General features: G+C 43.1%; 1 protein-coding gene across 4 annotated transcripts in view; it reads left to right on the top strand.

Annotated features, from left to right (window-relative positions):
- Adamtsl1 (ADAMTS like 1) overlaps positions 1-17,185 on the top strand; it is an 880,796-nt gene that overhangs the window by 741,253 nt on the left and 122,358 nt on the right. For all 4 annotated transcript variants that reach the window (XM_040757202.1, XM_040757201.1, XM_040757200.1 and 1 more), the window contains one exon: positions 9,960-10,170. In XM_040757202.1, coding sequence (XP_040613136.1) covers positions 9,960-10,170 — 211 coding nt within the window. The remainder of the gene's footprint in view (positions 1-9,959; positions 10,171-17,185) is intronic.

The raw sequence follows: 17,185 nt of genomic DNA, 5'->3' as shown, positions 1-17,185 counted from the left end.
TCATTATGAATGACTTTTTCAAACGTGTATATCATGCACTTTGGTCATATTATAGCCCTGCACCTTCCTCCGTCTTGTCCCTTTGCCCACCTGTTTCCTTCCTCTATCCAAATAGTCACCATTGTGCTTTTATGTCTTACTATTTTTTTAAGTCTAGACTCTACATAAAAGAAAATATGGCTGTCTTTCTGAGTATGGTTTATTTCACTTAACATGATTATTTCTAATTCCATCCAGTTTTCTGAATACGACATCACTCTTCTTTACAGCTGACTAATTCTCCATTTCCCTTACCCATCCATCTGTTGATGGGAACCTAGGCTGATTTCCCAACTTGGATCTTGGTAATAATGCTGTAAAAATATGAGTATAAAACTGTCTATTGTACACTGATTTTGATTCTTTCAGGTAGGTCTACATACCCAGGAATAATATAATTGGATCATGACTTGCATTTTGAAGAGACTCCATAATGGCTGAACTGTAGGTATAGTTTTCTATACCACCAGCCAGCTCCCAAATGACCACACAGACACTTATTATTATAAATGCTCAGCTAATAGCTTAGGCTCCTTACTATCTAGCTCTTACAACTTCAATTAATATGTTCTACCACATACCTCAGTGCCTTTCTTTAACACAGTGTGATTATCTTTCTTCTCCCTGCATCTCCTGGTGACTCTGTCCTTCTTCATCACAGTGTTCTCTCTCTGTCTGCCACCTAACCTCTTCCTGCCTAGCTATTGGCCATTTAGCTCTTTATTAAACCAATGAGAGCAACACATCTTCACAGTGTACAAAAAGGTTATTCCACAACATGGCACTAATTTCCATTGCCACCACCACCACCACCCTATCTCCTACTTCCTGACCAGTGTCTGCTGGTTTTTTTGTTGTTGTTGTTTTCTTGAGGATAGATATTCTGATGTGAGTGAATGGAATCTCATTATAGGTTTTCTTTTTTTGTTTATTATGGTTGTTATTTTGTTTTGTTTTATTTTGGTTTTGTTTTCTGCATCCAGCTATGGGCATCACGAGAACCTGGAAAGGAAGGTAACAGTAGACAGAGACACAAGTTTCTAGGTTCACTTCAAGAGTGAACAATTTCTATTTTCCCACTGCTGGTTATACATTGTTTAGTTTAGTCCTAGAAATCTAATTGCCAACAGAACTTGAGCAGACAGTATCTTTGTTCCCCTTATCTGAGTTCTTCCATTAACACTTCTCTGCCCTTGTGGCCTTGCTTTGCACCAGAGGACATTCCTTCTAGGCTTTATCTTGTGCCTCAAGTTTTCCACAGTCATGGAGTCACATCTGGTTCAAGGTTTGTGCCCAAGAAAGGAATTTCAGACCATCTGAACCCAAGAGTTTTGATTTGCATGGCTAAGAATGTTTAGTATTCTGTGTATGGGGTGGTCATTTTTACTTCTTTGTCTACTGATTGACTCATATATTGTTTAGATTAATAGTTCTTTGGGGGTTTGATATTTTTGAGTTCTTTACATATTTTGAATATCAATTTCTTGATAAATAGCTGGTAAATATTTTTCTCCCTCTCTGTAGGGTGCCTCTTCCCAAAGGAAATTTTGAATCAGAGGACAAGCTTGATCACACTTGCATTGAGACTGACGTTGTAGAATCTGGGGGTGATGGGTAGAGGAGACTGACATTGTGGGATCTGGGGACGATGGATAGAGGAATCTGTGGTTGTGGAAACTAGGAATGATGGGCAGAGAAGTCTGAGATTGTGGAACCTTGGGGTGATGGATAGATTGGGTATTTGAAGAAATGGAGATAAATTTGGAGCCACTAATTATCATCTAAGAAACTATAGAAGAGATAGGTCCTGAACATTTCCTGATTAATCTTTCTAGAGTTGGCACACTCCATGGTGTCCCATTTACTATCTGCTTCCTGATCACAGATGTATTCTAAGGAAAATTAAGATTTTTTGAGGAACTTAACTTTTTAAAAAATCTGATTATAAGTCGGGCGTTGATGGCGCATGCCTTTAATCTCAGCACTCGGGAGGTAGAGGCAGGCGGATCTCTGTGAGTTCGAGGCCAGCCTGGTCTACAAAGTGAGTTCCAGGACAGCCTCCAAAGCTACAGAGAAACCCTGTCTCGAAAAAAAAAACCAAAAAAAAAATCTGATGATAGGGCTGGAGAGATGGCTCAGCCGTTAAAGGCTAGGCTCACAACCAAAAATCTGATGATATAAGTAGTGGATAGAGATGTCATGTTGGAGGGTTACACATAATTTTGAAGAATATTTCTAACAAAATCCTAAAGTTTACAGTGATATTTATCCTGCAAACAAAAACTACATTTTAAATTATTAGATAAAACTTCAAGCCTACTTCTTCATAAAGGCTAAGGTAGAAGAGGCTTCTTATGCTGTAATAGGTCAAAGCAGGGAGAATCTGTGTACCTTTATACTCTGAGATGCTAGGACATTACCTTCTCAGAAAAGAGTAGGAGAGATTTGGCAACTCTCACAAGGAGCCCTGTCCAAAGGAATGCACAAAGTCTTTTTGCTTAATAGCTAATGCAAACAAAGCTGCTAATAAGTCAGCTGCCATGGACTTCAATGTCCCACTTAGTTCCAAAGGCCACATTTGCAAAAGCCAAGTGAGTCTCTCCGGGAGACTATGCTCTACCTTTGCCCATTTGGCTGCCAATGGCCACTTCACTGGAATGCCAACTGCAAGTGTGTGCAAGACCTGGGTGGTGCCAGTGTGTTTATTTGTATTACTAAGAAATAGTGCTGTCATGCTGCCATTTATCATTTCCTTAAACTCCTAGCACAAGAGATCCTGGCCTTGGCCACTCAATGATGCTTTGTTCTACTGTGCTCTACTTTGGAGACAGGGTGGTTTAATAGTGAGGTATGTGGGAGCCAGGCTGCCTGAGTTTAAATCCTGACTCTCTTGTTTATTATTTGTGTAACTTTGGACACATGGCTTAATGCCTCAGAGCCTAGATTGATTCACTCTGAAAAATGGGAAGCTTCAGGTCTCTTCTCCATGGGGTCATATACAGAAGTGCATGTATCAGCTCACCCCTTTAGTCATACTGAGGCCTCAATGAAAGAAACCTGGATAAAGCAGAAATGAGAATTGCAAATCCACTATGCTGCCCTATAATAGAGAGCAGCTCCATTTACCATGGTCTGGGTCCAAGTCATGGTGCCTTAGAAGTGATACAGGCGACGTTGACATACATATGTGGAACCCTTCATTCAACTTCTCCAGGCCTGGGCTCCTGCTACAATGTAGAAAATAACCATGCCTGTCTTATAGGGCTGTGAAGGTGATCAAAGGAACACTGCGTGTAAAGCCTTTGGTTTATGATAGGGCTGTGCAAATGTTAGTGACTGATGTTATTGATGATCACATGAGAGATGAGCTGGGCTACTGTCACGTTATGCTTTGTGGTTAATGTCTAAAGGTGTTTTGACCATCCCAAAACCTAGAGCTGACCAGATCTTAGTAGGGTGACAGAGCCAGTCAGTAGGCTGGACTTTGGGCAGGACTACAGCACTATCCAGGGGAATCTGGAAGCCAAGTCAAGTCTGGACATGCCATGTGGAGTTGCAATGGCAGGTCCCCCTAGGCACACATCATGCTGGCAATGTGAAGGAAGACAGACAACTCCAGTTGCTGTGATGAAGGGTAGCCCTCTGCCCGCTGCCTGTCCTTGGTTAGGAGGCTATTACTCTGGAGCTCGGCAGGGGTGGAGAATCCACTACAGTACTTCCATTGACGGAGCCTTTCCTACAAGCGGGTTTTGACAAAAAAGGATAGTAATGTGGAGAACAAAGTGTTCAAGGGGAAGAAGCCGAGAAAAAAATGATGCTGGGAAACCAGAGTCTTTCTGACAGGTTGGCCAAGGTCCCGACCAGGACCTAAACGCCTAATTCCTAGGAGCTGAAAGAAAGCAGAGATACCAACCTTTATCACTAAGGTCCTCCAGCCAAAATCACTGGCTCAGAGGAGTTTCAGAACTCAGAATTTTGTGTGTCAGAACAGCTAAAGCATACATTGCATAGCACTCCCAATACTTTGCAGGAGGAAGAGAAAGTAAGTAGGTATACCACACACTCAAGTAGAACAAAGCACTACAATAAACCATATAAATGTTTACTTGAAACGGGATTAAGTTCACCAAAAGGTTATCAGTTTAGGCCTGGTTTTGTCACCAAGAGTCCACACTGAAGAAACGTGTGGTGCCAGCTTTGCAGTTGGCAGTGGCTTTGCAGTTGGCAGGGGGAATCCACAAGGATGACCCCAGCTAAGACCCCTAGTGATAGTGAAGAGGGTGCCTGAACTGGCCTTCTCCTGTAATCAGATTGGTGACAACCCTAAATGTCATCAGAGAGCCTTCATCCAGTAACTGATGGAAGCAGATGCAGGGATCCACAGCCAAGCACTGGGCCACGCTCTGGGAGTCCTGTTGAAGAGAGGGATGAGGAATTGCACTAACTAGTGGGGGGGTCTAGGTCATGATGGGAATCACAGAAATAGTTGACCTGATTTCACGGGTCTTTGAACCAACAGCTATGAAGCCTGTATGGATCAACCTAGGCCTCTTGCATGTGTGTGACAGTTATGTAGCCTGGTCTGTTTGTGAGGCTCCTAGCAGTGGATCAGGACCTGTCCCTGGCACTTGAGCTGGCTTTTGGGAACCCATTCCCCATGCTAGATTGCCTTGCCCAGCCTTGATGCAGGGGGAAGAGCTTAGTCCTGCCTCCACTTGCTGTGCCAAGCTTTGTTGACCTCCATGGAAGGCCTGCCCCTTTCTGAACAGAGATGGAGGAGGAGTGGATATGGGGGTGGGGGTGGGGTAGATCAGAGGCAGGGGAGGAGAAACTTCAATCAAGGTGTAAAATAAATGAAAAAATTAATAAAATACATAAATAAATACAAAGAAGACAAAAGACAGAAAGAGGAAGGGAGGGAGGGAGGGAGGGAGGGAGGGAGGGAGGGAGGGAGGGAGGGAGGGAGGGAGGGCACCACTGCAAGAAGAGAATGATACACAGATGTGTCCAGCCCACTGGCCACACAGCTTAGTGGGGGTCACCACATGCTTCCTGGGCACCTGCAGTGTTCCAGGCACCAGGATTTGTTTTCCTGGAGCTGTGGTAACAAAGTACAACAAGGAGGCTTAAAGCAGCAATGCATTGCCTCTCTTTGTAAGCTAAGCTCAAATGTAAATGAAAAGTGAACGTAAAGACTCCTTCACCTCATCTAGCTCCTTGCCAGCAATTTCTGGCACTGTTTGCTTACAGCTTCATCATCCCCTTCTCTGCCTCTGCCATCACATGTAATCCTCTCATGAGTTCCACTCTTAATAGAACCCAATGACATTGGATAAGTGTGCACCCTACTCTGGCTTGATGGCTTTGTTGCAAGACACTCTTCTTGGAGAGACGTAACCAGACGCCTACTCACCCAGATAGGGAACAGACGACAGACCAAACAAAGCACAGGCACTATCAAAGTCCAATTTAGTGAGTCAATGAGTTTTACTTGGGTCATTTATAGAAATATGAGTGACAGGTTATATTTACAGGAGCAGAATTGACTCAGATAGCTGCATCCCGAAGCCCACCCCAGCATGGGTGACATCATGCAAAGCTAGAAACCTGGAGCACACTGCACTGCCTGCAGGCAGTTGAAAAAGTTGGACAGTGGCCTTTCCGCATGGCTCAGTTGGTCTGAGCCTCTTACACCCAGCTGAACCACTCTCTTTTCCTTGTGGGCAGTTCAGCTGGTCTCTGCTTCTCCCTGGCATCTGGGTTTGCCTGAGAGTCTTCCTTGCAACTTGGCTTGTCTGAGAGTAACTCTTAGCAGTTCTGGGTGCTTTATGTATGCCTGGGGAGGGAAGAGCAGAGTGAAGCTCTGCTTCTGGGACTTTCAGGAGCTGTTTTGAGTTGTTTACTTCCTGTCCTAAGGAGCTTGCCTGCAGTACATGGAGTGTTTCACCTCTCTGCAAATATCCTGCCTAAAAATCCTGCTGTTTCACTCCCTCCCTAAATTTCCCTCTGAGAAGGCAGGTTTTAACCTGAAGGAAACTGCTGCACACCCATGTTAACTGTGGAATGTTCCCCACAGGCTCAGTCAGGCCCCAGTGAGTGGTGTTACAGAACCTTTCAGACATAAAGCCACAGAGCTGTGCCTTGAGGATTATAGTCCAGCCTCAGTCTGGTCTCAGATCTCTGCCTCCAGCCTGCCCTAAACGACACCCCCAGCTGCGAGCTCACAGCCTTGTGAGCTCCAGCTTGTCTTCCCCACACAAATGAACCATATCCCATGAGCAGTACGGCAAAATAAGCCTCCCCTCCCTTAACTTGGTCCTACATTAAGTCATGTCAGTCAGAGAAGAAACTACTTCATCTAGTCTGAGCCATCTGAACTCTGCAATAAGTCTTTCCCACGGAGTGTCATACGCTGACCTACTGTGGGTTAGATCCCCAATGTATCTGTTGGGGAGATGTAATTTCACAGGCACTATTCAAGACAACGGTTGGGTTGGGTTAGTGATATTATTGTAAGTAGTTGACTCTCCAGAGAAATTCTCATATGGATGGAGAATTTACTCAGTGGAAGAAATGACATTGTAGGTGGAGACGAACAGATGAGCAAATTCACCCAAGAAAGGGTTAGAAGGGGCTCATGTCCAGAGCACAGCTCTGGCCCCCTCAGTACTGGGCTGGACCCAGCACCCCAAGGGAGACCTAGCAGTGTCCCCCCACATGGTCAGCCATGGTTAATCATGCCCCCAGCTGGCTTCCACTGGAATAGCCCCTCTCTGGGAAATGGTCAAAGGCGTAAGGCTGAGGGGTTATCAGCAGCCTGCCAGATCTGCAGCCCACAATTACAGCCTCTGTGTAGATGAGAGACAGGGGCGAGTCAATGCTTCCTCCCTCTTTTGGCCATAGCTGACTAAAATATTTCTGACCCAGAATCAGCCAAGTGCTTACTACACAGATAGCTTCTGCCGACCTCCTTCCTGGAGAATGTATAATGTACTTTACTGGGGCAGGCAGAGTTTCTCCGACTGTATTCAGCCAGCCTCATAGCTGCCAAAATGCCTCTGCTTCAAGGGCCTAGTTGCTGAGTTTCTGCCAGGAGTGAAGCAAGAACAGGGGATGAGGGTACAAAGTCCTGGACCTGATGAGCTTTTACCTTGGGACAGCGCTGACTTTGGAGGCAACTCCTTTACAAGCCGTGTGGAGTGTGGGTTTCCTTTGTGACCATACTTAAGCGTCTCACTTGAAGATGAGATAGGAGACACCTTTTCTGAACATACACAGGAAAATGTGCACAAAATCCTAAGCATGCATCTTGGTCCGATGAACCTTTTCAGAAGGTGGAGCCAGCTCCAGAACTGGGATGGTAACACCGTCCAGAAGGCCCACACACTCCTCTCTGGTTCCCACCCACCAATGGTAATTACCATCCTAACTTGTAATACCACAGACTTTGAGGTTCCAGCTTGTATAAATGAAACAGTATGAATCTTTGGGCTTATGGACTCACCCCCTCATTTTCATGTTTATGAGTCTTGGCGATGTTGTTGCTAGAGTTCATTGTCATTGTTCTGTGACAATTTATTTATTCACCTATCCGATAAACATTTAAATGTTTCCCAGTCTGGGCTACTATGCATGGTGCTTCTTTGAATGGTCTCTGGGTGAATATGTGTACATTGGGGAGGGATAGATACTTGTATATAATTATCTTTTGCTGTTTAACAGCTGTACACCTCCCCACACCCAACCTAGAAATTTACAAGACTAAATATTTGTCATCTCTTATTGCTTATGAGTAAGGAATTTGGAAGAAGCCTGGAGAGGTGGACCTGGCTCAGCCCCTGTGAGGCTGAGGTCATCTGAAGCTGGCCTGGGTCTGGGTTGTGTGTTTGTAAGGCAGTTCTCATAGACAAGTGGCAAGTGGGGGCTACTTGTGGAAGGATGGTGTGATTCTTCGGCTACAGGATCTCTTCCCCAAGACTGTGCTCATGATATGGTGGCATCCTACCTCACTCACCACAAGGAAGCCATCAGACAGAGCAGAAGCAGAAGCTACACCCTGGATGATCTAACCCATAAAGTCACACAGTCTCGCTGTTGCCTCATTCCACTCATGGAAAGCAAGCCTCTAACTCCAGCCCTCACTCAAGAACCCAACTTGGAAGAAAGAGTGGTAAAGAATGAACACACTTATCTCAAACCCATATGTTTTAAACCTTCAACTTGATTGTTTTGGGGTCCATAGATAAAGTTTCTAGACATTAAAACAAGAATGCATAAGAAATATGTTCACCCTGCCCCTTCTATCTATTTAAAATTTGGTGAATGATTATATTAGATATTTCCTGGAGACACCATTATACAAATAGGAGACACAAAGGCTTTGGTGTCAGGTGTGGCCAAGTAGGTTTGAATCCTGGATTCCCTACCTAATTATGGGTACCTGAGTACTTCAGGCACGTTGATTCTCAAATTCCTTCAACTATAAAATTAGGGAGATCAATGAAAACTATCTTTATGAAGGTAACTAGATATGATATGTTTGCATGCCATCTATAATGGTAGATTCCTTCCTTCTGCCAACTTATCAGGAATGTATTAGCCATCTCCATGAACCACGTAGATGTAGCTCCAGTGGATTTTGTGAGTGGTATAAACCACACTCCAACACAGGCTCTACCTGAGGTGATGGATGCTGTAACAAGGCCCTTGAAAGGCAGAAAACCTTTGATCCAGCTGAGAAGAAAATGACCCATGCCTGGATCAGATATAAATGCACATATATGGAAAGAGAAGATATTCTGAAACAGGAAGAAATACAAAAGCTATTCCAGGACCCAGGTGCAGTTTCCAAAAACGATAGTCATGGAAGATAAATGGAAATAGCAAAGAAGTTTATTGTTAGTTATTGTTCATCACAGTGTTGATGAAGGGAGAGTAGGAAGTAGGTGGGAGAGAGAAGCAAGAACAATTGGGAGTTTCTACTCAGTTTCATAATCTGATGAAAATCATTAAGGCTAAAGATTTTTGAAACTGAGCTCACTAGGTACTGAAGGATGCCCCACTGTGCTGTCCATGGCTGGCACCTTTTATAGAACCTGTGTGTCTCCAACTGTGAGCAGAAGACCGTTAGAAAACACTTCTGAGTCAGAGTCCAAGCAACTGAACTTTGTCCTTATTGTTGGAATTTTTGGAGGACCAACCGGCAGGGAAGCACATTGGGGTTGGTTTTATTGCCCCTTAGCTCACCATAAATGTACTTCTCAAGGCATGGGCATGTGGAACGGCCATTCAAGCACTCGGCTCATCTGTGTGTTTGACTTCTCTGTCCAGACAATGAGCCACTCACTCCTTACTTCTCTTCAAAAAGGCTGATCTGTTTTGCAGCCCCTGCTTCTGTTACAGGCAGTGATGATATTTATACATAGGACAGAGACTTTTCCATGCTAAGATGGAAGCTTAATGGAAGTTGGAGCCAATGACCTTCCACTTTGAAGCCAAAGAGTAAAAAGCACAAATGTTTCCACCTCGTGCAGGAGGCTAGAGAAATAAACAGGGAAGTGTTTTCTATCCTAGAACTAGCTGCTATTGAAAGTATGATTCCTAAATCTTTTATGTATAGCTTACCCCTCATCTAGCATCCCCCTAACTGTTTTGATGATCGCATGTTCTGTCAAAATATGCATCGTTACAACCTTTACTGGTGATTTTTGTAAATAAACATTGGCTGTCCAATGGACTTCTTTGTTTTATTCTGAATGAGCTCTAAGCACAAAGGGGATGGTTGGGTTTGGAGGGCAGGACCCAGTGCCTAACCAAACGTCTTGGAAAACCTTTCCTACTCCCCATGAGGGCTTTCAATTGCCTGTGAAGTGTTTGTACAAAAACTCAGTTGGGCTCTTTACTATCTTATTTCTTCTCAGGTGGGAAATTGGAAAGTGGAGCCCGTGTAGCCTCACCTGTGGGGTTGGCCTGCAGACCAGGGATGTTGTCTGCTCCCACCTACTTTCGAGAGAGATGAACGAGGTGGTTGTCCTGGCTGATGAGCTGTGTCATCACCCCAAACCAAACACAGTGCAAGCCTGCAACCGCTTCAATTGCCCCCCAGCCTGGTACCCTGCACAGTGGCAGCTGGTGAGTCCTGAAGTTACTTCCAAATGCAGCTTTTATTGGTGGCAGTGATTCAGGACAGAAGGACACTTTTCCAGAATAGCTTAAAGGTATACCCACGTTCTCCTATCTCTCCCTTCTTAGTTCTTCTCCAGCCTTCCTCAAACTTAGGCATTTTCATTGTAAATACAACACTCTGTCTACCATGAGATAGCCCAGTATTCTCCAAGAGCACCACACACACACCATTCATCTATGAACCTGAGCACATTCCTGACAAATTGCCACCAAGCAAGAAACCATTTTCAATTAAAGCCACTTTAAGGTTTCCCATAAAGATTAAATTGTCCTCGATTTATACCCTTTCTACTTTCTGCTATTTAAAATTCTCATTGTCAGTTTTAGGGGTTTTTTTCTTCTTTGTTTTGAGAATTTTATACATGTATACAATGAAACATGATCATACTACCTCCATTTTTCCTCTCAAACTTCCCCATGGCCCCTCAATATGCCCCCTCCAATGTCATATGCATATATTTAAAGAATATCCTTACTTTGTTTATCTAAGTTAGAAATTCTGAGCCAACTTCAGATTTTTAACTTTTTTTCCTGATCTTATGAATTCTGAAAGTCTGAGAACCATAGTTTTAAATCAAGAGATGACCAAACTTCAGCCCAACAAGCTAAACCTAACCTCCTGCCTTTTTGTAAATAAAGTTTTATTGGAACACAGACATTGTCATCCTTTTTATATATTTTCTGTCACTGATTTTTTTTCTAAAAGGATAGAATCATATGGCTGTGACAAAGACCACATAGCTCCCCAAAGCTAAACTATTTACTATCAGCCCTTTACAAAGTTTCTGGATCCTACACCCATACACACACACACACACACACACACACACACACACACACACCAAACCAGCAATAAAAATACAACGGCTCTATTGGGATATATTACTAAAATTATTATGTCTCAAAATTGAAATAACCTTTGGCATGCCTCTAAAGAACACAAAAAGTTTTAAATCAGTTGTTTGGATGAGATCTTATCTTGCAATTTGTTCCTCATTAGGACATCAGACATAACTTTAAAGTAACAACAGTGGTCACAAAAGTAAGTCTGAAATTTGAAAGGGATGTACATCCCTTTTAGAGTCTATTGTAAACTCTAGAAGTGTCCCAGTTAGGATGGAAAATTTTATAGTCACTCAGCTGAGAAGAGAGGATATCTCCATGTACATCCTTCCCTTATAGCTAAGAGATGGTGTGTTGGTCCCAAGTAGCCAACAGTCTTTCATGTTTCTTACTTCCTTCTCCCTGGCTATCACATAATGATAATTTAGTAAACATAAAACAGCAGTGAGTGAGCAAAATATTACAGTAGGGTCAACACTTGGGATGTGTAGTTTGCATGTCCACGATTTAACCAGTACAGATCGTGTGCTCGTGTGCTTTTGTAGTTAAGTTTGTGATGTTTTCATCTCTACTGAACATGTATAGACTTTTTAAAAATTTATTAACAAATACATGGTATTTGTGTTTTATTTGGTATTATAAATAAGTTTCAGGGATGCAGAGATGGCTCAGCCATTAAAGGCTAGGCTCACAACCAAAAATATAAATAATGTTCAGACAATTTAAGCTATACAGGAGGGGTGCATATGTTATAGAAATACTATATCATTTTATATTGAGACTAAAGCATCCATGTATTTGGAGGTCTTAGCATCAAGTATTAGAAGCATCCTAGAATCAGTCCCATCCAGATAATGAGAGATAGCTCTTAAAAAAACTAAAAGTAAACATTGCCCATGAATTTCCTTTAAAATCTTGTATATGTTGTGGCTGAGTCCATTAATTCCAGGCTACTCTGTGATAGTTTTTTGGAAGTCAAGTAGATGCAATATATTTTGAACAGCTATGAACTCGTGTCTTACTGAGAAAGTCACATCATTCTACATGGATTTAAAGTTAATTCTCACAGCAATCCTGTGATATTGTCCTCATTTTAGGTTTAAGGAAACTAAGAGGCGTGCAAGGTGCAAATTAATGGGTGGCCTTCACCCCATTTTTTTGTGACTACAAGCCCCATGGTTATATAAGCAAACACTGTTTGAACAATCTTTGTTTGTGAAAATACAACAATGGCCGAGATGTGACCTTGCTCAAGTCATGCATCCTACATGAGAGCCTGGGTCTCCTGATTTCTGGTACATTTGCATTGAGCTGCTTCAAGTTGGAGAAAACTATTGGCTTTAAGCTGTGTTGTTGACTCATGCCAGGAGAAAAGTGAGGAATCCGCTCACATCAGTTTCCGCTGTTCAACTTTTAAGTCTCTGGATTATGGGTAGCTTGTAGTTTGTCATTATGTGAAGAGTACTTTGTGAATAGTGTTTATTCTATGACAAAATGAATGATGACACACAGAGTGCCTCCCTACCGGCCATGAAATTCTGGCTTTGTGTTTCAGTGATATATTTGTGTGCAGTTATGGATCATAAAATAATCTTTGTAGCAGCTTTCAGGGGGAGCACTGCCTTCCTTGCAATAGCTACACTTGTTGCTGAAAAATGATCTTGGCCCAGCATGTTTTCGGATTCTTAGTGCACATCCCACACGCATGGCTTTGCTGTCATTGCCAGCCTCATACCTGCAGCGTCCATTTCTACACGGCAGAGGCCATCTACCTTGACCAGAGAAGACACAAATTTATTTTGAAAGCCTATCCAGTTCCCTCTCGCTAGCAAAACCTTTAGGGATGAGAGAGGCTGAGGCATGTTTTTCAAATCAGGGAACTAATACTAAACACCTCTTTAAAGTTCATCCATTTGGCTAGTGATTTCACTTATGTATATCCTGGCATACCAAGCTTAATAATTATCCAAAGTATTTTTAATGCAACAAGAAACAAAGAATTTGAAAGCCACGGTGAATGTACGTTCCAGAGAGTGTCTCTTAGTAGTTTGACCATCAGCCACTTTTAAAGTCTAGTTAAACTTAGCAGAAAGATTTTTCTCCCATTGCCTCCTGAACATTCTCAAGCTCTTAAATATAATCAGCTATTACCGACCACTTCTCAAAAGAACGCCATTGCTTGTATCATATGTGGTGAAGTAGGTTAAAAGCAAGCTCAGGAATCTCTGAGCTAAAGGGCTGTGGTCTCAGGACACATGAGTCAGGATATCCGCTATTGACAACCCATTGCCTGATTAGTCCTGTGACTGATCAGCAGTCATGGCTGGGACAAGGGGACCTGGAGTGCAGTCATGGTCCTTACACATCAGCGGTAGTCTGCCAAGGGCTCCTTTCAGTACCCAGCCTGCAGCCTTTTTGTTTTTGTTTCTTTAATGACAGAACAAGAGATGGGGGTTTCAGACCCTTCCTTTAACACTGAGAAGCAATCTGATGGACAGCCTGTTTGAGTGGAGAAAGTCTTCCTCTTATGTGCTTGATCTCAGGGTCACCACCAACCATACATGTGTGTTCCTTTTCCTAGAAAAGTAAAGTGTTATATAAATTGCCATCTGCTAGATGGGAACACAGCATCCTTTGTTCTTTGTAGAGCATTTGTCTAAAACTGGCTAATAGCCAATATTTATATATTCTGCAGCTCTGGAGGGGATCAAGCATGGACTCCTGGTATCTCTGTTAAACTTCTGCTTTAGACAAAAGCAGAAACCTAATTCTGGATTTGGTTGTCAGAGACCCTTCTTTTAGCATGCACCTCTTACATTTTAGTATTTAGTCTTATGTAAAGACTTTATTTGTTCTGGCAGTGATGGCACATGCCTTTAATCTCAGCACTCAAGAGTCAGAGGCAGGAGGATCTCCATGAGTCCAAGGCCAGCCTGGTCTACAGAGTAAGTTCGAGGACAGCCAGGACTATACAGAGAAACTCTGTCTCTGGGAGGAAAATAACTAGATATTTATTTTATTGATTTAGTTGAAAATGTTGCCAGTATATATTTAAAATTTTTTATTATTGAATTTTCCTTGCATTGGCCCACTGTATCTTTTCTAATGTGTTAGGTTCTTTCTCATCTTCATCTTTGGTGCTGTCTGCAAGCAAGTATTATAAATCAAGCAAGAGATGTGCTTACACTAGAGAATTACAGCACCATGACAGAGGGTCACTGGCAGGTTCTACCACATCAGCCTTGAAATACTTTGATCGTGACCATCTTCTGCTAGGATGGTGTTCAGAAACTCACCGTAGCCAGACAACAAGCCAATGTGTATGATCCTATCAGACCCCATGTCCCTGCACATCTGTCCCTACCCCCCCTCTAGTCATGGCTGCTACCCATCTCCTGCACTGCTTCTAACTACCTGCATATTCCCTCTCCCTCTGCCTGTCAGAACCTAACAGGAAACTCCTCCCTCTACCAGATATATCTCCCATAGTGATGCCATGTAGCTGTCACTGAACAGCCACATTCTTACCTTAGCGGGTGTAGTCCATGACTCCTGGCTTACCCGCTAAGGTCTATAAAGCCAAGAGCAAGTCCCAGGAGGACCCCTGACACCTAATGCAGGTAGATGAAGCAGAGAGGATGATGAGCAGAGGCACATACCAAGACTCCTAGGGTTTTTATTGGATAATTGCTCAGGAGCTGCTTCTCTTAAACATTTTTATTATTGTCTGACAGTTTTATGTGTTTATATAATGATTTAAGTTTTCAGCCCCACTCCTCTCTCTCATCCCCTCCCTCTCTCACATATCCAACAAATACCATAGCATTCCCTGTGTCTGCAGCATAGCTCTAAGCACCTGATGTATTTGCACAGTTCTAAGCACCTAGCATGCTTGTACAGCTCCAAGCTCCTGACATGTTTTCACGCTCTAAGCACCTGGCATGCGCTGTGTGATGTTATTGGCATTCACCTTTACAGATGAAGCGCTGGAAACACTGGGAGGTCAGCATGCACCCCAGATTTATGTAGGACTGCTCGTTCTGCCACTTGTGCATGCTCCTTTTTAATCCTCTCAGCAACCTTGGGCTCAAGGAGGTTGAAATTGTCACATCTTGAGTGGTTGGAGAATGAAGGGAGTCAACAGCCTTCAAGCCCCATTCTTGAATCTAGTATTCAATGTGCCTTTCCCCAGCTGTCTTTATTATTTACTCTGCATGATTAAACTGTGAAGAAATCTGAGAACACAACTTAAATCCACAGGCTACGCAAGACTCAGCATCCCCCACCTGTGTTTGGGGCTTTCTTTAATCTATGTGTTGGTTTTCTGTAGTTGCTATAACACACTTCCACAATTCTGATGTCCTAAAACAACATACATATACTGCCTTATCCCAAGTTGGAAATGGGTTGTACTGTGTTGAAATCAGGGAGTTAGCAGGCATGCTTTCTTTTGAGGACTGCAAGATAGGGTCTATGCCATTTTCTTTTCCATCTTCTATTTTTTTCCTGTTCCCTTCTTCCCCCTTCAGAATAAATCCCTCCAGATTCTGTTCTCATATCTGACCAGACTCTGACCCTCGCGCATCCCTCTTACACCAACATACCTGATTATAGAGGACTATTACTGTATTAGCCAAGTCCCTCTGCCTATTCTAAGAATGTGTTCACCAGTCCCAGGGACCAAGACCTAGAAACTTTCCTGGTTATAGCTCAGCCAATCACACTCTGCTCCAAAGCCGTCTGGCTGAACACTTGATCTCCAGTAGCACTGGTCCTTTTGATTGATAGCCTGCCCCCGCCCCCTCCCATCCCCGCACACCATCTGTGGCATCGTATGCATGTATGCATGTGCATCTGCATGCTTCCATTTGATTTGATTCTAAAAGTCACATTTTTAAGGGAGTACTGAAGAGGGGAGAAAGATGCCGAAGGGTTAAACGGAAATGAACCAGCCTGCTCCAGAGCACCATTTAGATTTCCCTGCACTGCAAATGTTTTATGTTCAGGACTTCATCCACCCAAGTGCACGTACATATTGCACACATCTGTGCCGAGAAGATAGGAGCAGCCACCGCAAGCCCTACACACACTCCGCCCCCTGGCTTAAAGCTGTGATTAGCTCGACATTTCCCTGTAAACCTTTCTTTTATCAGGGTCACAATTCAAAAATGCACATGGTTGAGCTGTGTAAAAAAGCCATATGAGAGAGGAATCTCTCCTGGTGATATTAAGGAAAAGGAGAAATTTAATGATAACCGTGCTCCAGAAAGTAAAAATTTCATTTTCTAGGTATACACATGTGCATGTGTGCGCACACACATATCTTTTGGTCCAGACCAGAGGGCTAAATTCTGTCACAGTAGTCATCAGTTATGTTACATCTCTGTGATTAAAATATAAATCTATGTAAGTTAGGAGTCACATTTATTGAGAGATGGCTCAGTGGTTAAGAACTCTGGCTGTCCTTCCAGAGGACCTGGGTTCAATTCCCAGCACCCACATGACAGCTCACAAATGTCTGTAACTCCAATTCCAAGGGATCTGGCAAGGGAAAAAAACTGTTAAAATGCTTAATTTACTTTCAGTAGTACTTTGAAGTGAATCTTTGCTCCTATCTTTAGAAGCAGCAATAAATGTAACAGCATGGAGATCAAAAGTCAGATTTCACATGTGGAATGGCTTTGTTTTTATTTACAAGCAGAACGGTCTTTGGCTTAATCACCCTGAATCCTGTTGGGCCTGGGTGTTACATCCTAACAGTCTATTTAGCCCAGAAGTCTCACTGCATAGCCCTGTGCTTCTATAGTTAGGAAGACTTAACTCGTAGTAAGTGAACCAAGTAATGCTGATGACCCTCATTTTAATAGTTTCTCAGTGAGATTTGAGTCCTAGCTTTCCTTTGTCTCTCCACTTCCTAACTTTAGTGTGGCTCAGTTTTATGGATTTCCCAGTCTCCTACATTGCTGAATTGCCCCAACCCCGAAAGAGTTACATTAAGCCCTATATATACCTGGTGACCCTTCCCAGCAAACTTGACCATTGATAGTGATGCTGCCACCACTATCCAGCCATTCCCTGTGCGGGAACTGATGTTCTTCTCAACCTCATGTGTCCTTCA

This window comes from Mesocricetus auratus, unplaced genomic scaffold (assembly GCF_017639785.1).
Source record: "Mesocricetus auratus isolate SY011 unplaced genomic scaffold, BCM_Maur_2.0 Super-Scaffold_100014, whole genome shotgun sequence".
Taxonomy (NCBI): domain Eukaryota; kingdom Metazoa; phylum Chordata; class Mammalia; order Rodentia; family Cricetidae; genus Mesocricetus; species Mesocricetus auratus.
This window is presented reverse-complemented; position numbering and strand designations above follow the sequence as displayed.